Below are 25,451 nucleotides of genomic sequence, written 5' to 3'. Positions count from 1 at the left end.
TGGCTCTGGGCTCCGCCCATCTGCCCGCTTTCGCCCAATCCTCACAGCCCTTAGAAGGCCAGCCAACGACAGTCTCGAAGTTTTTCCGCGAGCGGGGTACACTAATATCCTGGAGGAGGAAGGAGCGAACTTCTGGTTAAAGTGTGGTTGTGCAACAGGGCTCCGAGCGTGACACTTTCCGCCGGAAGAGCACTAAAGCGGGTCGGGATTCCGAGCAGGGAGGCGAGATGCTCAAGTCCAAGACTTTCTTGAAAAAGACGCGGGCGGGTGGCGTGATGAAGATTGTGCGCGAGCACTACCTGCGGGATGACATAGGCTGCGGTGCGTCGGGGTGCGCGGTGTGCGACGGAGCGCACGAGGGACCTGTCCTCGAGCTGCAACCCCTGGACCGGGCCAGCAGCCTCTGCCCGCAGCCACACTACTTGCTGCCGGACACCAACGTGCTGCTCCACCAGGTGCGCCGGTAGGCGGGCGGAGCCGCAGCACCGCTGTCCCACCAGGAGAAAGGGAGACAGGGACACTGAGACCCTAGGAGGAGCGTCTTGGGCAGCATTACGTACTCAGGGAGAGGCAACCCCACCGGGACCCATGCCTCCTGCCCCCAGGCCAAGGTTCTTTTTCCTTGTACTGTTTTGTTTTTGTTTTTTTCAGTCTTGTCTTTTTTGAGTTCTTGGAGTTATAAGAATTTTAGATACGTCAACTTTCTAACTCCTGCTGTCTCTTCTGCCTTAGATTTTAATGTCTGGAGGCCGGGGACCTGGGCTTCTGTGGCCTCCTGCCTGCGACCCTCAGGCAGCTTGTAAGTGCCTACGAGCGAAAACCATGTGGGCCAACGTATTTCTTTATTAATGACTCATTCTACAAAGCTTTGTAACTAGTTTGTTTACACGTGTTCTTCTTTAATCGACCTGAAGGGTTTTCTGTTGCAAAATAGCTCCTTAGTTTAATGTACAGGTAGTATTGAAAAAAAAAAAAAAAACCGGCAGAGTTTTAGGTTCAACAGAAGCAATTTATGAATGAACATGGGAAAAAATAACCATTTATTTATTTACTTAAAAGATTGATGTCCTTGAGGACCCTGCCATCAGGAATGTCATCGTGCTACAGACAGTTCTCCAAGAAGTGAGAAATAGGAGTGCTCCGGTATACAAACGAATCCGAGATATGACTAATAACCAGGAGAAGCATTTCTACACATTTACTAATGAGCACCATAGGTAGGGGGGAAATTACCTCAGTTATCAAAAAACTAGAATTAGCTAAATTGGGGGGTGAAAGTTCCTGGCTGTCATCTGTGACATTGTTGGAAGATACACTGTTAAGTTTCATACTTCTGGGAGTAGTGTTTGATTCTTACACAGTTTACAGACCTTGCTAAAGTCACATAGGCATTGATTGGGTCAAAGCCAGAACCAAAGTCTCCTGGTTCCTAGAACGTGGTAGGTCCTTTAATTTCCAAAATGTTTATATTTTGAATTGGTTTTAGCATGAGTTGAGCAGTAAGATTTTGGAAGATGAGATTTGCCTAGGTTTCTGATATACCATATTATATGAATAACCAACATAAGTTAATTAAATATAGGAGTTTGTGAAGGAGAGCTTTAAAAATATAAAGCAGGTATATTCTTAATGCGCTCTTAAAAGTTACACTAATACCTTATAACTGATCACATTGAAGACAGTAAGGTTAAGAAATACAATTCGTTTCAGATTTAAGATGTTTGTTTCAACTTAATGTGTGATCTTAGAAAATATGGTATTGTCTATTTATTACATTGGGCTTCCTGGGTGGGTCAGTGGTCAAGAATCCGCCTGCCAATGCAGGAGATGTGAGTTCCATTCGTGGGTTGGGAAGATCCCTTGGAGGAGGAAATGACAACCTGCTCCAGTATTTTGCCTGAAAAATCCCATGAACAGAGGAACCTGGCAGGCTAGTCCACGGGGCTTGCAAAGAGTCAGACATGACTGACGGACTGAGCGTGCATTTCTTGTATTACATAAATAATTTATAATGAATCGAATTTACTTTTATTAATCAGGATTTCTCAACGTTGCCATTATTGACATATTGGACTGGGTAATTCTTTGTTATGGAAAGGCTGTGTGAAGCACCGCAGGGTGATTAGCAGCATTCCTGGCCTATACTCTCGAGATGTCAGTAGCAAACCCCCCTCCCGCCCCGCCCCACCAAATCCCCTGAGCTGTAACAACCCAGAATGTCTTCAGATGTTGTGAAATGTCCTCCAGGGGGGAGGATATCAGGGGCAATATCACCCCAGATATTGAGAACTGCTGGGTTAGACAGTGGATTGGATAATGAAATCCCATGGGCATATACAACTTTAAAAATATTTAATATCTCAAATTTCTCTTCCTTATTCTTATATCTCACACTTAAATATTATTTATGTAAAGAATATCAGTTAAGCACTTCAAGACTTACTATTTCTATCTCCTCCTTAAAATCCAAAAACAGGAACTTCACTGGTTTTCAGCACTCAGAGACCTAGTTTCTGTGGAGCATGACCATCAGATTTTTAATCCAGAGTTAACACTTCTGTTGGCTTAAGTGTAGTGAATAGAGCTTAGCAGTACTGGGGTTGACAGGAAGAATTAGGACACTCAGGCATGCTAAAACCAATTCAGAAATTTATGACCGTGTCTTTGATAATTCTAAAAGCATTAACAGGTGTGTGTATATTAAAGCAGGTTTATTTATATTAAGTATAAAACTCTGAAATTGAGTCTTTAACCTTTAAGAAGTAGGTAGAAGTTATTGTGCTGAATTTTGTAATTGTTCTTAAATTTGGCTTTGAAGACAGATTTAAAGAAATAAGTATACTGACATTTGATAGCTCAGAGTTGGTAGACTTAGAAGGAATATGCAGTCATATCTGGGTCTTGTCTTTCATTCTCTTGATGGCCCTTGTCATGTATTGTGAGTTTATCGTAGATAATTTACAGGCATCATGTATTTAATAACTGCATTAATCATATGATCACAAGTTATCTAATCATACAATTGGTAGCTTTTAGGAATTTCTGTTAATCTACAGTTTGAATGAAATCTCATTATCAGACCTGTAAAATATTAGTATAGTTTTTTTTTTTTCCAACAAACTGTTACTTTTTTTTAAATGTCCCAACCTACAGTATAAATTCTGATCTTGATTTTTTCTTTTGGTGAGATGAATTTATTTTAGCCCTTTTATTATTCCATTAATAATATGATTTTCTTCTTTCCAAGGAAATTGTTGTCTTAAAAACATCACTAGAAGGATCTTATTTATTTCCTCTGTGAGGTATAAATGTGAATACATTCAGGGGAAAAGATATACTATTGATTTTTAAGTTCAGTGATCATTAAGCATTTATGTCCAAAGACTTTTTACGTGTGCTTGATTCTGTTGATTTCCATTTCTTATCTTTCTCTTTTCCCCTTTTCATTACACTTAGAGAAACTTACGTAGAACAATTACAGGGAGAAAATTCTAATGACAGGAATGATAGAGCCATCCGAGTAGCTGCAAAATGGTACAATGAACATTTGAAGAATATGTCAGCAGAGAATCGGCTGCAAGTTATCTTCATAACCAATGACAGGAAAAACAAAGAGAAAGCCATAGAAGAAGGGATACCAGCGTTCACTTGTAAGTCTCCATGTAACCAGACTGTTCATGTTTGTAAATGCATGCAAAAATTATCATCAGGCCCATGGTCAGATGTTCATTTGACTGTTTTTGACTGGTATTTTCATGGTCGTATGTAGCTTAATGTGATATTTTTGTATTTTTTTTTATTTTTCAACATTGCTAAGCTAAGCGAGTTGTGCCACCAGTGGCTGTTAATTTCCCTGTCAACATTTGGAATGGGCTTAGCAATAAAAGTTATAGACACACTTGATCCACTGCGTCTTGGGCTTGACTACCTCAACAGAGAGGGTCCCTCCCCCGCCCCCCAAAAATTTGACATGTGTACTGTCACAAATAAGATAAAGCATGTTCTTCTGAATCTAAGGGGGGATAAAAAGCACATTTAAATTTATCAAGAACAAAAAACTTATTTTTCAGGTGAAGAATATATAAAAAGCCTAACTGCTAACCCTGAACTCATAGATCGTCTTGCTTGCTTGTCTGAAGAAGGGGTATGTTTGAGTTTGCTTTGTTTTGTTTTTGAGAAGTGAAAGATTAACGTAGCCACTTTGGGATGTTAAGCTTGTAATTACCAGATTTAGAAATTGGAATATCAGTGGGCAAGCTGGAATTGAAATAGGAGTTGGGTGATAAACAACACGAATGGCTGCATTAGGCTTTTGATCAAAATGCCATCCTCAAAGTCTTGACTTCTACAATGCCAATGTTCACTGATACGTCCTCAGCAGCCCAAGTAGGGCCTGGCACAAGGTGGCACTATTTGTGTGATTAATCAGTGAAGGAATTCATGGCTGGCTTGTGATAAGGAGTAGATATTTGACAAACAAACAAGTGGTGGGCACTGGAGAGAGAGTATCCAGCTGCAGTGTTAATTCCATAGGAGGAGGGAGGGCTCATAAGAAGTAGGACAGGAAGGGAAGGGGCCAGATGGTGAGGACTCAGGAATTTATTCTGTTAGTAATTTTTAAACTATCATATAAAAGTCTCCCTAAAGGGCTGCTACTAAGAGAAGTTAGCACTAGGATTCTGGGCTCCCTATCTTACACTCTTAGGCTGAAAACATGAAAGGTTGATGAGAGTGTGGCTAGGAGGAATGGAGAAGAGTCAGAAATGTTACTTATTTGGAAAACCACTCTAACCTCCATTTATAAAATGATACATTGTATCTCAGCAAGTTTAGAGGCAGAGGCACCAATAGAGGGTCACTGCAGTAGTGGATGTGAGAGGGAATCCTTAACCTTGTTTCTTTGAATGTGAAGTGTGTTTGGCAATAACAATGTCATAGCATTGTTAGGGTCAGATGGTGATAATGTTCAGTCGATAAGTCGTGTCCAACTCTTTGAGACTCCATGGACTACAGCACCTTAGGCTCCTCTGTCCTTCACTATCTCCCAGAGTTTGCTCAGGTAATAGTAGTGTTAATAAAATTCTTATCTCAGTGCCTGGCACTTAATTATGGTAAATGTAAATGGTAGATACTATTAGGTTTTATATAATAGTATATTATATGTGCATCCAAGCTTTACAGCGTTTTTTTCTCTGCCTGTTTTCAACCAGCTACTTCACAAAACTAAATAGAAGTGAAAAAACAAAAGCTGGACTTTATTTTTAGAATACAGGTAACAGGATTATCCTAATATATATGCACTAGTTACATGCAGCTGTTTAAATTTAATTCAGTTTACAGTTCAGTTTCCCAGTTGTGTTGTTCACCTTTCAAGTGTTCAAGAGCCCTTTGTGCCTACTGACTACCATATTGGAGATCACAGGAACACTTCCTTTAACACAGAGTTGATTTGGATAGCACTAAATGAAGTGGATAGGTCTAAATGAAGAAACAGGAAGTAATCCAACATTGATAATTCACAGTATTTGACTATGTACTATGATAGAGTAGCGGAGAAGGCAGTGGCACCCCACTCCAGTACTCTTGCCTGGAAAATCCCATGGACGGAGGAGTCTGGTGGGCTGCAGTCCATGGGGTCGCGAAGAGTCAGACACAACTCAGCGACTTCCCTTTCACTTTTCACTTTCATGCATTGGAGAAGGAAATGGCAACCCACTCCAGTGTTCTTGCCTGGAGAATCCCAGGGAAGGGGGAGCCTGGTGGGCTGCCGTCTATGGGGTCACACAGAGTCCGACACGACTGAAGTGACAGCATAGCATGATAGAGTAGAGTAAATGTAGAATATAGTGAAACTGCAGTCAGTTCTATTATAGTACGTTTGTGTGTTCCCCAAAGTCACTGTGCCATGTAAAATTTTATATAATGAAAACTACAGAGCTTGGGCTTCCCTGGTGGCTCAGACGGTAAAGCATCTGCCTGTAAGCAGGAGACCCAGGTTCGATCCCTGGGTCAGGAAGATCCCCTGGAGAAGGAAATAGCAACCCACTCCAGTACTCTTGCCTGGAAAATCCCATGGACTGAGGAGCCTGGTGGGCTACAGCCCATGGGTTTGCAAAGAGTCGGACACGACTGAGTGACTTCATTTTCACTTCTACTTTCACAGAGCTTAAGGGAAAATGTGGTTAGGGACACACGCAGAAAACTTCATGATGCAGTGGAAAGAGGGTTTGTCTTGATTTAAACAGAAAGTTGTTACACCAAATGTAGGTGGTGTGGCTAATAAAACATGGTGATCTGAAGTAACCAGTAGGTGTTTGAGGCGTGTGTGTGTGTGTGTGTGTGTGTGTGTGGATGTCTGTGGATTCAGCTTGGTTCAGCTGGATGCAGTTTTCTGCTCTCACCTGGTAGTTTTCTAATTTACCAATTGCATTGGAACACATTTGTGTTTTCAGAACAAGCATGATAGGAGAGCTAACCATACTTAGCCAAGGCATCTAACCCAGATTTGGAATGTCAAGGCTTCCTGATAAAATTGTATCTAAGTTGAGATGGGAAGGATGTTAAAGCAAATTCCTTTGAGACAGAGACATTTTAGCTATGTTGTATGTTAAAGGAGTTAATGACTAGGGGAAGAGCATTTCATGTGGAAGGAATAGCAAGTTAAAAGGCTCTGAGGTTAGAATAAGTTGGCAAGATCGAGAAATCCCTAAAAGTGTGGATGGGATGATGTGAGCAAGGGAGAAAAATGTTAGGAATGAAGTCAGAAATGTAGGCAGGGACCAGATCGTGTAAGGATGTAGTAAGTCATGGAGAAAAATTGGATTTTAATCCATGAGCACTGGACAGCTATTGAGCAGAATAATATACCTATTTCCCTGATCCAAGGAGAATAGGTTAGAAGCAGGGGCCTCCACTTAGATGGATATTTTAGTATCCCTGGGAGACAAGACAGAAAATTGGATCATGGTAGCAGAAGTTAAGGTAGTGAGAAGTCAGATGTTGTGTGTATTTCATTGATATAAATATTTTGTTGATTTTAGGATTTGGTGATAGATGGGGCTGTGAGGGTACAATTAGTTAATTAGTTAATTATTTTAATAGGCCATATCATTAATCTGTTTAATAGGTCATGTTCATGGTAGGTTTAATAGATCCGTATTTATTTTTAATAGGTCATGTTTATATGATGGTGAGGATGTTGTAGTACAGGGGAGAATTTGATTTCAGAGAGAGAAGAACAAAGTTCTTGAGTAGAGGAGAGGAAGTGGTGGATAGATGCTCATAGGTGAGCAGATTCAGCATGGAGAGATAAAGCGAGTCTCGACTCATTGCTTCCGGTTCTCATTGTGGAGGTGGAGGTCCCTTATCTGAGAGTGAAGAAGGAAGACAAGGGACTTGGAGAGTTAGGCAGAAGAGAAGGTATAAAGTGATCTCCTTAGCACATGGGAAATTTAGGAAGTGTAGAAGTCTAAAGGAGCCAAGCAGTTAGGCTGTTGGATGTTGAAGGTCTCGGAGGATCCTGGCAGGAATTGCGGTGGATCTGCAGCAGGCCCCAGTCTACCTCTGTCTAACTGCCTTAGCTGTTTAAAATAATCTAAAAGTAGCTTTTCTTGCGCTTTCAGGAACCACAGTCTTCTCATACATTTGAGGTTTCCTGTTACCCTTTATATACTCCTGCCCGCTCACTTGATCACATAGCTACACACCTTTATTTGAGGAGGCCTGGATGGGGTTGGAGGGGTACATAGAGTTTTTTCTTCGGTGGCTGATACCAAAATGTAATGAAGTGGAAATGTTTGTGTATGTTGTCTTAAGAATAAAAAGCATTTTTTTTCTTACTGTGCTATGTTCTTTGAAATTCATGAGTTGTATATACTGTAACGTGGATGGTTGTTTTAAATAATACCTGATAGTGATAATAGTTGTATATGGAGCATACCAAAGACTCACATACTAACTATATCTCTTGGTTTGCTTATTTCACAGAATGAAATAGAAAGTGGAAAAACAATATTTTCAGAGCATCTTCCGTTAAGTAAGCTACAACAGGGCATCAAATCTGGCACATACCTTCAAGGGACATTTCGAGCCAGCAGGGAAAATTACTTAGAAGCTACAGTATGGGTCCATAGCGATGACGAAGACAATAAAGAGGCAAGTGTGTACATGAATTCGTTTCAAATATTTTCTGTTCATTTTTTTCTTTCATAAGTGTTTCAGATTTTTGTACAAGAATTTAAATTTGCTTTACCCTCCTACTTTGTGAGCTTAAAGTAAGTTATGTGAGAGGTCACAGATGATAGAATTAATCTTTTTTTCAGGAGACTGCTTATTGAGGAAAAGAAATTTCTATTAACCCCTTTTAAGAGAATACAAATATAATCAATCAAAAACAAACCCCACTATAGTGCATCTGTTTTCTGCATTATGATCTATTATGGGAAATACTATTTTACCTAATGTATAATTGCTCCAGAGGGCTTCCCACACTTTAAAGCAAACAGCAGGCATTTTGGGGTGCTATTTGCCAAGTACTTGTCTTAGTGCTTTGAATGCTGCATTTCATTTAATTTTCAACTCTGCCTATAAAAGTAGGCATTCTTTTGTTTTACCAATCAGGACCCTGAGATTTAGAGAGATTAAAAATTCTGGTATTAATGTAAGAGTTATGTGGAACACATGAACACAACTTGTATTTTCTGACATTGTTTTTTCTATTTGATACTGAGAAATTTAGAGGGCAGAGGAAAGGGACACTATGAAGGAAGAGAAAATATAAAGGAAGGGAAATAGAAACATAGAAACATCAGAATATATCTCAACTTCTTTAGGGCAACCTTCCCATTATTATACTGCCTTTGAAAATATCTGGGCATGTGTTCTTTGCTATTCACACAGATACTCTTACAAGGACTTAAAAATTTAAACCGAGCTATTCATGAAGATATTGTGGCTGTGGAGCTTCTTCCCAAGCATCAGTGGGTAGCACCATCTTCTGTGGTTTTACAAGATGAAGGTCAAAATGAAGATGATATAGAGAAAGAAGAGGAGAGAGAACGCATTGTATGAAACCAAACAGGTTTTATTTTTTGTCTGTGTAGCTTTGATTAATTTGTTAACGTATTAGCTTTGGAGAAAATTAAATGAAACAGTTTTGGAGACAGTTCAATGAAACAAGTTTCATTGCTTTCAGATTTATGGAATAAAATTATAGTTCTATAGGTTTAATGTATGTCATATACATAGTTGATTTCTTTTCCTCTAACTTAGTCTTTTAAATTAGTGTCTTACTTTGCTCAAATAAATAGGTTGAAATACAAAATACAAAAAGACTTGAGTATGAAACTTAAACTGTGACATTCAGGTATATGATCTAGCTGAATTAGGTTTAAGTAAATAAAATTTTCTTTTTTTTTCTTTTACAGATTTAAAATTTTCCAAAATGCTTTTATGCAATGTTTAAAATCCCCTCAGCATAATATATGTACTTCTAGGCCCTTAAAAATAGGTCTGTTTAATAATTCCTTCTCTGTTACCATGTTTATTATGATGAGAATCCTTTCTGTTGTTTTTTATGACCTAAAGTCTACCTGATAGGTATTTTTCCATTTTAGAATTATAAGAATGATACAAGTAGTTGGAATTCACAGAACATTAGTAGTTCTTCTCTATATGAATTATGATCACTACTTTGGAGTCTTACTATAACATTATCTTTACAAGGTCCAGGCCATAGGAGAGTATTAGAGGTGAAATACCATAGGGTTCTTTTGGTATTTCTAGTAAGAACTATTATTTATTTGGGTTTATATTTTGAATAAGACAAGCATTTAAAGATACATCTCTTTTTTTAAAATGAATTAATCAGTACCACTGTGCTCATTACTGGAAACTACTAAAATCCTATTAATGACCAGACCTGTGCATAAGCATGTGCATCTGTATGTGTCAGTAAATCCTCACATTAAAACTGAAGAGTTGGGTTCTCACATATTTATTCAGTTTTCTCTTTTTGATTTTTTTTTTTTTTTTGGTAGTGCTTTATTATAGAACTATTTTTGTGGTTTTGTTTGGCATGCTCTAGCATAGAATCTTGAAGCATCAAAATTCCATAGTTTTATGTCATAATTTACTGCCTAAAAAAGTATTAGTATCTGTATTCTGATTTTGAAGGGAAATTGTCTCATTATCCTTACAGGACAGATAACTGAAGGTTTTTACTTTTATTTTTACATCTCAGCTTAAGACTGCTGTAAATGAAAAAATGTTAAAGCCTACAGGTAGAGTTGTTGGGATAATAAAAAGGAACTGGAGACCATATTGTGGCATGCTTTCCAAGTCTGATATTAAGGAGGTGAGTAAGGAGCATGTTGCTATGTGATGGAAAGTAATGTACATTGAACAGAATTTAGAGCCCTCACCTTGCCCCCATCCCCAGCCTTTTGAGTGTAAATTCTTTTTTCCTAATGTTCTCTAGTCAAGAAGACATCTCTTTACTCCTGCTGATAAGAGAATCCCTAGAATTCGGATAGAAACCAGACAGGCCTCTACGTTAGAAGGACGGAGAATTATTGTTGCTGTTGATGGTTGGCCGAGAAATTCCAGATATCCAAATGTAAGCTTGAAGTAATAATTTTATGTTAGACTATTTAACTAAAACTTTAGGAATAAAGTTGCTTCTTTTACTGAAAATAGAATCTGTCTTTATATAAAATGCATGCTGAAATTTAGGAGTATTAAGTAGTACATCCAATCTGAAAATTAATCCTAGGAAATTCCAATGTAAATCACTTGGTTAATTTTACTCAGACTTCCCAACAAGTAATTTTTGGTGACGTTGACTACAAAATTAGTGTTTGAGACCTAAGTAGATTCTAGTAAACAAATTTTGAGGCTAGGATATTTGAAGCAACTTTTAAACTTGAGAGATAATAGGAACTAAACAGAGACCTTGTTTTGTGAGAACTGAACTCTCAGAAAGTCTCCACCATAAATCACTTGAGAAGTCTTGTCATTTTTAGCTTTAATTTACCTAATGGTCATTTTTAAGAATTGTGGAGAAAATTTAGAAATACTAAAGTAGTAATGGAAAATGTTCAACCATTTAGTGTAATAATAAAATATAAGTTAATAAACAGAAAGCTGTAAAATATACAGGTCTTATAATACTTTTTGGTTTTAGGGACACTTTGTTAAAAATTTAGGTGAAGTCGGAGACAAAGAGACTGAAACAGAAGTTTTGTTACTTGAGCATGATGTTCCCCATCAGGCTTTTTCACAGGCTGTTCTTAGCTTTCTACCAAAGATGCCCTGGAGCATCACTGAGAAGGTATGTTGAAAAGAATTCCTAGTGACTTTATGAATTACTGTATCTGAGCTACTAGTTTTATTTGATTTCTGTATGTGTCTTTTAAAAACCATGTAGAAACCTTATCCCCCTCCTACCTTGCATTTAGTTTGCTACAGAATGCTTAGGTTATCACGAAAATCATTTACTTTTCTAAAAGACAGACTTTTCTAGGGGACAGACACTGGCTGATATCACATTTTCCAAAGGCAAGGGGTTCACAAATTATAAATCATGAAGTGTTGTTATCATTGAGAAATAAAGCTACTTTTTATTATAATTATTGTTGATTTTATAGAGCTGTGTTACATCTGTACCACCACAATTGTTTTTTATTTTTCAATAATATGGCATTTTTTAGGACATGAAAAACCGAGAAGACCTGAGACATCTGTGTGTCTGTAGTGTGGACCCCCCAGGATGTACTGATATAGACGATGCTCTCCATTGTAGAGAACTTGAAAATGGAAATTTGGAGGTATTTGTAATTATGATGACATTCTATTCAAAAATAGTTCTGGTCTTGAATTAATTTTCTTTTGACCCATTGTAGGATTTGTGAATTATTCATGTCAGGTAGAGTCTGTTGTTAGCTACAGAGACTCATGGGCATGAAAAAGTTGAAATGGTAACTGTGACTGGCGTTGTCTTTTCCTTTTAGCTGAATTTCTTCTCACTAGAATTCCTTTAGTACATTTACCCAGTTAAGCATGTTGACATCCTTTTTATCTTTTTAAGGTTGGTGTTCATATTGCTGATGTTAGCCATTTTATTAGGCCAGGAAATGCTTTGGATCAAGAGTCAGCTAGAAGGGGAACAACTGTATATCTTTGTGAAAAGGTAAATGTGTTAAATTTAAAGTGGAATTTTGATACATCTTTTCTGTCATCTGTTTTTTTTTTTTAATTTTATTTTATTTTTAAACTTTACATAATTGTATTAGTTTTGCCAAATATCAAAATGAATCCACCACAGGTATACATGTGTTCCCCATCCTGAACCCTCCTCCCTCCTCCCTCCCCATACCATCCCTCTGGGTCGTCCCAGTGCACTAGCCCCAAGCATCCAGTATCTGCATCGAACCTGGACTGGCGACTCGTTTCATACATGATATTTTACATGTTTCAATGCTATTCTCCCAAATCTTCCCACCCTCTCCCTCTCCCTCAGAGTCCATAAGACTGTTCTATACATCAGTGTCTCTTTTGCTGTCTCGTACACAGGGTTATTGTTACCATCTTTCTAAATTCCATATTTTTGCGTTAGTATACGGTATTGGTGTTTTTCCTTCTGGCTTACTTCACTCTGTATAATAGGCTCCAGTTTCATCCACCTCATTAGAACTGATTCAAATGTATTCTTTTTAATGGCTGAGTAATACTCCATCATATTAGCAAGGTGAAAAGACAGCCTTCAGAATGGGAGAAAATAATAGCAAATGAAGCAACTGACAAACAACTAATCTTAAAAATATACAAGCAACTCCTACAGCTCAACTCCAGAAAAATAAATGACCCAATCAAAAAATGGGCCAAAGAACTAAATAGACATTTCTCCAAAGAAGATATACAGATGGCTAACAAACACATGAAAAGATGCTCAACATCACTCATTCTCAGAGAAATGTAAATCAAAACCACTATGAGGTACCATCTCACACCAGTCAGAATGGCTGCGATCCAAAAGTCTACAAATAATAAATGCTGGAGAGGGTGTGGAGAAAAGGGAACCCTCTTACACTGTTGGTGGGAATGCAAACTAGTACAGCCACTATGGAGAACAGTGTGGAGATTCCTTAAAAAACTGGAAATAGAACTGCCTTATGATCCAGCAATCCCACTGCTGGGCATACACACTGAGGAAACCAGAAGGGAAAGAGACACGTGTACCCCAGTGTTCATCGCAGCACTGTTTATAATAGCCAGGACATGGAAGCAACCTAGATGTCCATCAGCAGATGAATGTTTTATTCTTAATAAAGTCATCTGAGGTGTTTCCTGAGGAAGGGAGAGCCTCAGTATTTAGTGAAATTGAGTAATCACTTTGTTAATTTTGTAGTTTGTCATAATCATGGACACTTTTGGATTCTGAAACAGTGTGGAATAGTATATGAATTAGCTAAAGGACATACATAGAATAAGGCGACCTTAAGTCAGTGAAAATATTGCAGTGTTTTTTGTTACTTAGGCAAATACCAAGTAGATGTAGTTGATATGAGTTGTTGTGAAGTGTCAACTTGTCTTTGAGTAATTAATATATTTTCCATTTTTTTATGTATAGTCAAGTCGTGAGTCTGTTCTGTCACAATTACTATTTCTTCTTCATTAAGTGTGCTCCCAGAAACTTACAGAGAAAACTTGTGAGAGTAGAAGGGAAAGTCAAACTTAATTAACTGTCAGAGTTCTTCTGTGTCCCTTTTTTCCATAAGAATTCATTGTTTCTCTTTTTTAAGGGTGTTGAAAACACCATGCAGTTGGTGTGAAGCATTGGAGGAAGGTCCCGTTGTAGAGTTACTAGGGCTTATGTGTGCTATCTAGTACAAACATTGTGTACAGAGCAGAGATTTCAAACTTTGAGGGCACAGCTAGGTGGGTAGTGTAGAGAACTTACCACTGACATGAAATCCAGTTTTCTTTCATTGCTTTTTTTTTTTTTTAAGTCAGTCAGTCATGTCCGACTGTTTGCAACCCCATGGGCTATACAGTCCATGGAATTATCTAGGCCAGAATACTGGAGTGGGTAGCCTTTCCCTTCTCCAGGGGATCTTCCCAACCCAGGGATTGAATCCAGGTCTCCCATATTGCAGGCGGATTCTTTACCAGCTGAGCCACCAGGGAAGCCCAAGAATACTGGTGGGTAGCCTATCCCTTCTCCAGGGGATCTTCCCAACCCAGGAAATGAACCAGGGTCTCCTGCACTGCAGGCGGATTCTTTACCGACTGATCTATCAGGGAAGCCCATTGCTTCCCTCTTGTAAAAATTGTGTGTCTCTACTTCTCTAGAAATAGACTTATTTTTTAATTTCACATTGTCTCAATTCTATTTACAGAGGGCTTCTGCACCCCCGCTTAGAACATCAATGTTATTTGAGAATAGAACCTCAAATAAATGTATGGATATAGCTCAGTAATCTGCTACTTTTATTTTATCTATTTCAGAGGATTGACATGGTTCCAGAGTTGCTTAGCTCTAACTTATGTTCCCTGAGATCTAATGTTGACAGGTATTTATGCACGCTTCTTCATAAAAACATAGTATTTACTACTTTAACTGATTCCCTTTAACAAATACTGTCTTACTTTTGTCCATAGGTTGGCATTTTCATGTATTTGGGAAATGACTCACAATGCTGAAATCTTAAAAACGAGGTTTACCAAAAGTATCATTAATTCTAAGGTTGGTTTCATGTTTAATATTTCATGTTGCACGTCTTTTTTACTTTTAACAATGTTCTAGATTGTTTTGAAAAAGTTAGGCGTATTAATAAGTTTTTCCCCAGTATTCCCACTAAATCTTGTTGTTTTCAGTTATCTGCTTAATTTTTGATGTTATCTAGAAATGAGATTATGTGGCAGTTTTTCTGTCTTCAGAAACTTAGAAAGCCTGTATACTTATGTGACCAAGTAGATTCTTTTAGCCCTAATGTAGGAACTCCAGTATTTGAAGTTACCCCAATTTATAACTGGTTAGTATTTTAAAAGATGGTGTGTAAACCATCTTCTTGCTCCTCACACTTTTTCACTGAAGTGATATGAGCCACTGTTGAATTCTAGTAGAACTAGTCTGAAACTGATGTTCAAATAGAATGGAGCCAGATTACATTTCTCACTCCTTTTCTTCTTTTGTACCTTTCATCCGATTTCCTTATGTTCTCATTTTGCTCTGAATCTTCCTCTGTCTGCGAAACCCTCTTTCTCCAGTGATCTATTTTCTAAGTTTACCTTCTTTTTCTCTCCCTTTAACATAATTCTTTTCTGATTAGCTAGTGGTTGGAAATAAAGCTTAGTGTGAAACTGACAAGGAGTCATGTGTGAATGATTTAAATTTTCCTAGATTTGTATTTTTAAATAAGGTGAGTTTATAATTCTCCCAAAGTTGGTTAGTGTAGCAAAATTTTATATGAAAAAAACTTAGTAAATATATAACATAAAAAATTTTTAGACAAGGAACTCTTTGCTCCTAGTAGATAAGTTGGTTCTCCCAAGAATCTATCCTGATCTGCATCACCTCTTTTTTACTATTCCTGATTTTTACTCAAAACTATTTAAAAAAAAAAAAAGGCTAAAAAAATGGCATTTTTCCATGAGGAGGGAAATATAGGAGCAGAGCAGAAAGCTGTTTATTTGGATTGTACTGGAAATTAGTCTTTTCTACTATGATTTTCTAATTCTTAGATTAAATACTTAATTTGGGGTATTTAGTAGATTTCTTATAAAACATGATGTCTGGATTCTTATGGTTTTATTATTTGCTATGTGTAAGGAAGTACTGGTCATCTGGAAATGATTTTACTTTACAGTCGTTATCAAAGAATAATCTAACCTTCCTTTTATCTTATTTTAAATTTTCCTAAGTATTTATGCATTAAAAGAACAATGAAAGAAATGAGAATTTAACAATTCTACCATTTAATTTTGTTTTAATGTGAGTTTGCTTATGTTGTGTAATGCATCAGATAAGAGTTAATGAACCAGAAATCATCAATATTCAATATAAATACTATAACTAGGAATCTCTTTTGTTATTGATTTTAGGTTTTCTGAAATCATGGATATTTTATAGTGGAAACATAAATTTTCAAAAGTAAACCAGATTTTATAAGCATTTGTATTAATATATGGTTTCTTTTTTTAGGCTTCCCTTACATATGCTGAAGCTCAGATGAGAATTGATTCAGCAGCTATGAACGATAATATTACTACTAGTCTCCGTGGACTAAATAAACTAGCTAAAATTTTGAAAAAAGGAAGAATTGAAAAAGGGTACATTTCAAAAATATTAAGATTTATTTTAATTCTCCTGTCCTGCTGTTAACGATAACTTGTGAACTCTTTATGAAGTGTTTATCTTGGTCAGTGATGAATTATTTAATAGGCTGAGTAGGGACTCCTAAGTAGATACATTCTATTTCTTCTAGCTACCTTTTTAAATATTAGCAACTTGATTCTGGACTGATGTTTGTTCAGGAGTTCTGTTATGTTGAAGACCTTGATATGTCTGAATTAAAGATCTTGAAGAAATTGTAGGAAGGGAAGATCTTCTTAAGACTTTTCTATGGCTTGTTCCTGATTTTAACTAGAAATGATTTTCAGGACTGAATGTTTTTTCTCAGATGTTTCAATAAAGACAAATGAAGTCCTTGCACTTAGAGTTGGAAGAGATTTTTAGAGCATGTTTAATCCAGCATCTTCAGTTTTTAAATGATTAGGGGTTACATTGAAGCAGTCTTACCAAAGATCTGATCAGTAGCGGCAGATTCACATCTTTTAGCTGTTATCTCATGGCATTTGCCTGACTGCAAAGGAGTTTTAAGGAATATCCACGTACCCAAATCTGTTGAAGTAGTCAGAAGAAATTTGATTCTTGAAAAACAGCAACTGTCAGAGTAAAGCAAGAACCTGAGCCTTTCATATGTTGGTCTCTGGATGCCCATGCCCGTCCAAAGTGGAGTCACAAGTGGTTACTGAAAGTGGTTTTGTTGGGTAGTGCAAACTCTAGATCTCTGCTGTTTTCATAAGATGTGCCTGTTAAAGCTAAAATTAAAGAAGATTAAAAATTCAGTTCCTGAGTCACACTAGCCGTATTCCAAGTGCTCAGGAGCCACATAGCAGGCTGGTGGCTACCATATTGGATAGGGTGGATTGAGACCATTTTCATCCCTGCAGGACGTTCCATTGGACAGTGGTGTTCTAGGTATTTATGCTGAGCCACCCCTACCTAACTCTACTCATATTTCAGTTTTCTGGGAATTTTCTTATGATCCTAAATACTAAACTTGAAACTGATTTGAAAAGAAATTGAGAGGATAATTTGGATGCAGTAAAACCCAGTGAAAACTTTATTGCTCAAATTTATCATTAAGACGTAAATAAGATGACTGTAATTAGATTTCTTTTGTAATGCAAGACAACACATTTTTCATTGTATTCATTTATTGAAGGTTTACAGTATGCCAAGTATCAGAAGGTTTGTTGTAAAAGCAAAGTGAATAAAACCAATTGAAACTATTTTGGCAGTTTTAAAGTAAGAGATGTAGATTTGTATCTATAATGTAGATTGTGATTAGGACAGAAAAGCTATTTATTTAATTTGGAAAACACTCTGTACTTCTAGTTTTGAAAGTAGATACTCATCTACTGGTAAAATCTATCATTGAGTCTTCTCAGTCTTAGGGTGAATAGAGAAAGCAATCAGTTAAAAAAAAAAGAAGGTTATCTTTCACCTTCTTAAAGGATATGTTTTGTCTTAAATTATATCTGTCATATGTCTATCTTAAAGGATAAGAGTTATGTTTTAAATGTTCTGTGAAGAAATAATGATCAAATATGATTAGTGTACCTTGCTCTTTAGGTCAAGCTGTATTAACACATTAATTGTAGTGTAGAACCTTGTTGTATTGCTCAAGTTATTTGTCATGGAAAGAAAGGCATACTTGTCAGATTTCCTCTCGTATTCCTTCTGTAGTTCTTGCAGTAAAGGTGAGTAAGGGAAAAAAGGACTTGGAATCCCACTTGCCCCAAACTCATCTTTTCCCCTTCTTTGTGATTGTCTGAAGTTACCCAGCCTCAGTAAAATTTAGTTTCTGGTTGATTTGGAGCTGACCGGATGCAGATAGGTTCGTGGTGTAAAACCACATTATGCTTGCCTTGTGGGAATATACTTTTCAAAGAAGAACTTGCCAAATCTTTAAATGAGCTGTGCATGTAAAGCACTTAGCCTGGTATATTATCTGACACGTAGTACTCAGATACTAATAGCCATCAGTATCTGTAACGTGAGTTGTGGTTTATCAGTCTCCTCATTGGCTGGTTGAGTGTATGGGGAAGATACTTTTGAACTGAGGATCTTTTGGTGCCACTCATTTGCCCAGGGCAGCTTCCCTTTTGCCTCTCTCCACCATCCCTCACCCTAATACATTGTTTCCTGTAGTAAATAAAATATAACTGATTGCATTCTTTATGAAACTTATCAAACCCTCTCATTTTGGGTACAGAAGACATTCTTTATCCTGAGAAACACAAGGACTCATTTTGTTGTATTGATGTTGTCCTGCCTTTTAAAATTGATTTTAGAACTGTAAACTATTGGGCCATCTGTGAAAATATAAAGGAACATAAAAGTTAGCAGGTGGTTATAAAGCTTTCAAAAAAGAAACTGTCACATACTTGCTTTAATCATTTCTGTTTTAAGAGTCACTTCCAGAGTTATATCTGTTACTGCTCACATAACTGATTCACCTCCTTATTTTATTTAGGGCTTTGACTCTTTCTTCTCCAGAAGTTCGATTCCACATGGACAGTGAAACTCATGATCCTATAGATCTGCAGACCAAGGAACTCAGGTATGCAATTTTTTTGATGGGTAGTTGGTAAGATTATTATTTTAATATAATATCTAGTGTATATATTAATAAAACATTTCTACCCCCAAATATCTATTTTAGTGAAGTTATGATTTCTGTAGAGAAAAATAAATATGGTTTTACTTTCTAGTCTCATCTAAAACTCAGATACCTTATTTGTATTATAAAAGAAAACTTGCCAGCTTCATTTGTCTTAATGTGTGGTGTATTAGAACTTGACTAGTAATAGTTATGGTAAGTAAAGGAGGATTGCCCTCATTAATTTCCTAAGTATTTAATAGAGAATATACTGTGATAGGACAGACCTGGGCCAAAACCCTGGAATCTAAAGTCACACGGCCTCAATTTGGATCCCATTTCTGCCAATGACTCCAGACAAATTATTTGACCTCTTTACACCTTGATTTATTTGTAAGTAAAATAGAATTGGTAGTGGTACACACTCATAGGGTGTGTGAAGAATAGTCAGAGGTTAAGCCTTGTTATTGTTTTATTGATTTATGTTAAGGTTTAGGAGGCAAGGGCTTCCCTGGTGACTCAAACGGTAAAGAATCTGCCTGCAATGCAGGAGACCTGGGTTCGATCCCTGAGGCAAGGCTGATTTTGATTAAGTCAGAGTTAGGCCTCTTTCCATACCTGTTATATAAGGTGATTCTGAAATTAAGCATGCATTTACACTTTTCTAGCAGATGACCAAGAATTAAAAACAGGATTATACTCAAGTTTGTTAGTTAGGACCAGTGTGTGCTTTACAGCTTTAGAGCTACAATTTAAAAATACCTTTGGGTAAACTATGCAAATAAGTCTAATGTTAGTAGGAACAGTGTACACCCACTACCAAGGGCTCTTTTGAGGAAAGTCTTGAATCTTGTTTTACCAAAGTAGAACATCACCCATTTCTTCTTACCAAGAATAAAAGCCACAATTCTAAGAGATTGTCCCCATAGTTTTAAAGACATGTTTGGAGGTCTTCCTAATTAAAAAAAAAAAAAATTAATATACTTCAGGAGTCTTGTCAAGAAGTTATGTTGTTAAAGAAGGAAACATGAGTGACATTAATAATGCATGTTCAGTAAATTGGGAGAAAGCACTATTAAACAGAACACAGGGACTTACCTGGTGATGTAGTGGTTAAGAATCTGCCTGCCAATTCTGGGGGCATGGGTTTGATCCCTGGTCTGGGAAGAAGACTCCACATGCCTTGGAGCACCTAAGCCCATGTTCCACAACCGCTGAGCCTGTGCTTTAGAGCCTGCAGGCCACGACTGCTGAAGCCTCCTCACTCTAGAGCCCATACTCTGCAATAGGAGAAGACACTACAATGAGAAGCTTGCTCGCCGCAATAGAGAGTGACCCCTGCTCACTGCAGCTAGAGAAAACCTCTCAGCAGTGAAGACCCAGTGCAGCCAAACAAATAAATAAAATTATTAAAAAGAAACAGATCATTTACTAATATTTTGTATACATAAATCATTTACTGTGTTTAATGAAAAACAGTATCAAATTGGTTGAGTTTTGAAGTCAAGTCATAATGGGCCCATATCCTGTTACACTAGTAATTCTGACCTTTAGCGAGAGATTAATATTACACATCTTTCGTTTTCTCATCTACAAAATAGGACTAATACCTATATTCCTATGTATATACATATATGTATATGTATGTATATACATGCACACATACCACAATGTAAACAGCACTTATAGCACAATGCCTGGGACATAATAAGCACCCAAAATAACTATTTTAAATATCTTTTCATTTGGGGGATTTGTTGGTGAAAGTTTCAATTTTTTTTAAGTCAATATTGATATGACCTAAATAGCTTTTAATTCTTAGAAAACTGTATTTCTGTAGATACAGAATTAAATAAAAATCTCTTTAGACTCAGTGTAAAGAGGTGAAAATGCTTATGGTTTAGATTTTACATGTAAAGCTTCTGTTTTTTAATGCTGCTTGTAAAATATCCTTTAGCATAAGATTTACTCATGCAGTAGGTAAATTGTAAGAGATTGTTAGCATAGTAACTGAGAAGTGAAAGGGATGTTTAGTTCTTAAAAATACGCATGTGTATACACGCATGATGTTTGCATAGGAATTTTCATTATCTCGACAGAAAAGATAACTTGTGAATAGAAGTTATATAGAAGTATATAGAAATCTCATTCTTTTTCCTTATTTAATGTCTTTTCATTTGGCAGAGAAACAAATTCCATGGTGGAAGAATTTATGTTACTTGCCAATATCTCTGTTGCAAAAAAAATTCATGAAGAATTTTCTGAACACGCTCTGCTTCGAAAACATCCTGCTCCTCCTCCATCAAATTATGAAATTCTTGTTAAGGCAGCTAAATCTAAGGTACGGTTCCATAGCTAGAAACATCATCTGTATTCATGTTGTGATGTAGTGTTTGCACTGAATAATCTGTAGTCACATTTCCATAAAAGTTTTGTTGTTTCCTGATGCAAAAATGTGCCAGTAATTCTTTTCATTAAAGAAATCATCTAACTTGGGTATGGTCATCTCTTCACACATTGAAATCATTTGCCCTGTACTAAAGCCAGATGTTCCAAACTACATTATTTATAATATCCTGAACATATTAAACTTTTCCATATCTCTGTGCTTTAACACATTTTTTCATGCCTGTGTTACTTCATGCCTCCTCTGAACTGCTGACCTTTAAAGACTTAGTTGTTTTTTTTCCTCTTTATCTTCAACTCACTTCAGTCCTCTTTATTTCACATCCCTAAGAAAGAAGTCCATTTTTGCAAACATGGAAAAAAAGAAAAAACATAGAAAGGGGAACCCATTTTCTCAGCCCCTTATACCCCCTGCCTCTGGTTAGTAGACTTTATTTAGACGTGATTACCCCTGCTTTTGGGGTGACTATGGCTTACATTGGTTTTCTTTGGATCACTTGCTCAGGCCACATGTTTCCTGTCCAGAAGAGAGGGATGAAAGGGTGTTGGATCTCAGAGCATTAGTCTAACAGGAGGATGCTGGTTTCTCATTTTTCAGACCTTTATGGTGGGCCGGCTCCTATTATATCCATCAGAACATTATCAGCTTCTCTTCTCCTCCAAGGCTTACTCTGTAAATTGGAGAATTTTCTCTTATTGTCCTGTTTCTTTCTGTGACCTGGGTAGAGGAAGGAAAGTTTATGTGTTTTTGCCTCATCTTGCAAAGTAGAATCGGCAGTTAACTGCTGTATCATCATGTTGACCTGTAGTCACCAATACCTCTGGCCTTTACTTCTACATTGAATGGAGAAAAAGGGTCTGTAGAGAAAATCCCAACATGTGGAAACGGAGCCAGATCTGCTTTGATGTTCTTCCACCCCAACAAAGATTAGGCGAGCACGGCTGGACTGAGAGGTAGCACTACTGCTCCCACTATCCTTCCCCCTTGAAACTTCTTGAGAGCGTTGGTACTTCAGTACCTTCAAATAAATTCAGAGAAATTTAAGGTTTGATACTACACAAACCCACCATGACTTTTACTAAATTTATTTTCAGTTTTCCTAGGTAAGGCTAAAAGGCATAAACACTTATTACCTGGTTAAAAGACACCATACTTTTTCAGCCTGATGAGTTATATTTTGAAGACATGGCTGGTAATGATTTTTAAATGTTTAATTTGATCCCTTTTCCCTATTCTTTGGGCTTCTCTGGTGGCTCATATGGTAAAGAATCTGCCTGCAATGCAGGAGACCAGGTTTGATCTGTGGGTCAGAAAGATCCTGTGGAGAAGGGAATGATTACCCACTCCATTATTCTTGCTGGAGAATTTCATGGACAGAGGAACCTGGCAGGCTACAGTCCATGGGGTCCCAAAGACTTGGACACGACTGAGTGACTAACACTTTTCTCTGTTTATTCACAGAATTTGGAAATTAAAACTGATACAGCCAAGGCTTTAGCTGACTCTTTGGACCGGGCGGATTCACCTATTTTCCCTTATCTAAACACCCTGTTAAGAATATTAGCAACTCGCTGTATGATGCAAGCTGTGTACTTCTGCTCTGGAATGGATAATGATTTTCATCACTATGGCTTAGCATCCCCAATATACACACATTTTACTTCACCCATCCGAAGGTACTTTTTCTCCTTAACAAATGAGAGAGAGAAAATATTTCGAATTGTAAAAGGATATTTAAATGCTAACATGGCATGGTTCTTATTTTTTCTTCATGTGTCTAGATACGCAGACATCATTGTTCATCGCTTGTTGGCTGTGGCTATTGGAGCTGACTGTACTTATCCAGAGTTGACCGACAAACACAAGCTTGCAAATTTATGTAAAAATCTCAATTTCCGGCACAAAATGGCTCAGTACGCTCAGCGTGCATCTGTGGCTTTTCATACTCAGGTATTTGCCTTCTGTCACTAATATTAGCAGAAATGAAGTTTTGTTCACTTTTCATTTGATTGCAGAATTTTTTTTTTGTTAACTTCAAAATACTTTAAAGGGAATCCTTAATAAGGTTGTCTGCTCTTTTACAGTTATTTTTCAAAAGCAAAGGAATAGTAAGTGAAGAAGCTTATATTCTATTTGTAAGGAAGAATGCTATTGTGGTTTTAATCCCAAAGTATGGTTTAGAAGGTACAGTGTTTTTTGAAGAAAAGGACAAACCAAATCCACGGCTTATATATGATGATGAGGTACAGTATTTCTGATGGTTTTATTTTGGGGTTTTTCTTTCGGTGGGAGGGGGAACACTTTGTCTTCAGTAGCTTGCAAGTGGTACCTCTAACTGGTAAAATTTTTTTTGTACCCTACAGAATTTTATGCCTATTAGCGTTTTACTCACAATTTCTCACCTCAGTATATGTTGTCATCTACAAAAGTTACTAATTTCTTTTTACTCTATAAAGTTTTCCCTTCTAAGGAAAACTTGAATTATGCTTTGTTCCTGGTGGACAAATGGATTAAAGTAAAGGAGTAAATGGCTGTTGATAGCTCCAAGAAGGGAATTTTATCATCCAGTTCCCAGTGTGTTTTACCTGACATACTCCCTACTTCCCTGACCTTAATAGAAGTACAAAACAAATTCTGCCCAATTACCTGTGTGCTTCTGTACAAGACCAACAATTTGCTAGTTAAAGGGTTGAGAATCCTGCAATTAATGAATAATATATTGGGACCAGAGTGAAAGGGAGAAGTTTGCACATAAATAGGTCATTTGTATGTGAGGGTGTTAGATTAGTGGTTTTGGTTATGTTGAACACCTAGGTGCTTATTAAATATTGAAGTTATTTTTAAACTTAAACTTTTAAATTAATTTGGAAGATAAATTATAAAGAATAAGAACCAAGCTTCAAGTGGAAAAAGGCAATTAAAAATAGCAAAATGTGTTTTGTTTAGATACCATCACTTAAAATAGAAGATACAGTATTTCATGTATTTGATAAAGTTAAAGTGAAAATCATGTTAGACTCATCCAATCTTCAGCATCAGAAAATCCGAATGTCCCTGGTAGAACCACAGGTAAGACCAGATTTACACTGTTCGTGTTGTGGTGGAATAAACAGTACATATTTTGTGAAAGGCAGTGGTACAGTCCTGAGTTACTTCTGTTTAGTTATAGAATCTTCAAAGTAGTGTGCAGGACAGGTATCTACAGAGGAAATCCTATTTTCTCACTGATGTCCGTAGGCCGCGGGAACCCAGGCATCTTGGGCTGCTTCTGAGTTCCTTGGTTCCTCAAATGGAATCCTGAGATCTACCTAGTTCTTCATTTTTACCAGTTTTGAAATCTGCACTTTTGAAAAGCAGTTTAAAGTGTGATTCACCCTAAGACATTGGATCTTAACCTTGGTTCTGCCCCCAACACACCTGAGGCCTCTAATGCCGACAGTGGCTGTCAGTAGGAGAACCTGAGTGTTATGGCTAAACACCCTTTCCAAACGACAGGCGCCGGTCTTTCGAGATCATGTCTGCCTGTTACATTCTGAAGCACTATTCTTTTGTGTGTGATACACATACATACGTACACTGTGTGGAAAACTGTTTCCCCTTCCCCCCACCATCCCTCCATCTTTTTGAACCTCAAAGTGTCAGTGAAGAAGAGGAAGATTAGATTGAGGTTTCTTCATGTTACGCTTTTACTCACCTGTTTTTCCCATTCTGCATTACTTTAGATACCAGGAATAAGTGTTTCTGCTGATACTTCAAACATGGACATTAATGAACCAGAGAGAAAGAAGAAGAAGCTTCAAAAATAGCTACAGTCAACAACAAAAAACTTCAAGGATTGGTTTCCTTTAAAACGAAGAGAATCTTGAGAGAACACTTGTAAACCTAAGAAGTGTGTGAGATAGTTTACTTCTAAGTACATTTTAATGAATTTTAAAATTTGCATTTTTATTGAACCGTTGACTGTGTCTGTCCCATCATACTGCTTCCTTTCAGGATTAAAGAACTATTTATGCAGAAAAACTCAATTGAATAACCATCACTTATATAGTGACAGGACAGCAACTGAGGGAATCTGTGAAGATCACTGAAAGGGAGCA

At 37.1% G+C, this 25,451-nt stretch overlaps 1 protein-coding gene across 3 annotated transcripts; it reads left to right on the top strand.

Annotated features, from left to right (window-relative positions):
• Window positions 1-121: 121 nt before the first annotated feature.
• On the top strand, window positions 122-25,307 carry DIS3 (DIS3 homolog, exosome endoribonuclease and 3'-5' exoribonuclease). Of its 3 annotated transcripts, none has more exons than XM_061435058.1 (21): window positions 122-455; window positions 1,060-1,217; window positions 3,457-3,650; window positions 4,071-4,144; window positions 7,987-8,154; window positions 8,899-9,063; window positions 10,241-10,354; window positions 10,478-10,615; window positions 11,183-11,329; window positions 11,709-11,825; window positions 12,086-12,187; window positions 14,506-14,570; window positions 14,659-14,743; window positions 16,202-16,329; window positions 18,822-18,908; window positions 21,132-21,288; window positions 22,816-23,030; window positions 23,136-23,304; window positions 23,439-23,597; window positions 24,301-24,423; window positions 25,077-25,307. In XM_061435058.1, the coding sequence occupies exons 1-21, from the start codon at window positions 228-230 to the stop codon at window positions 25,158-25,160; spliced, it is 2,877 nt and encodes a 958-aa protein (XP_061291042.1). In that variant the 5' UTR covers window positions 122-227; the 3' UTR covers window positions 25,161-25,307. The 3 variants fall into 3 exon arrangements, with proteins under 3 accessions (XP_061291042.1, XP_061291044.1, XP_061291043.1); XM_061435060.1 differs by lacking the exon at window positions 1,060-1,217 and adding an exon at window positions 733-799 and having other exon boundaries at window positions 125-459; XM_061435059.1 differs by lacking the exon at window positions 1,060-1,217 and adding an exon at window positions 733-799 and having other exon boundaries at window positions 312-455.
• Window positions 25,308-25,451: the final 144 nt, after the last annotated feature.

The sequence above is a fragment of the Bos javanicus genome, chromosome 12, assembly GCF_032452875.1.
Source record: "Bos javanicus breed banteng chromosome 12, ARS-OSU_banteng_1.0, whole genome shotgun sequence".
Lineage (NCBI taxonomy): Eukaryota > Metazoa > Chordata > Mammalia > Artiodactyla > Bovidae > Bos > Bos javanicus.
This window is presented reverse-complemented; position numbering and strand designations above follow the sequence as displayed.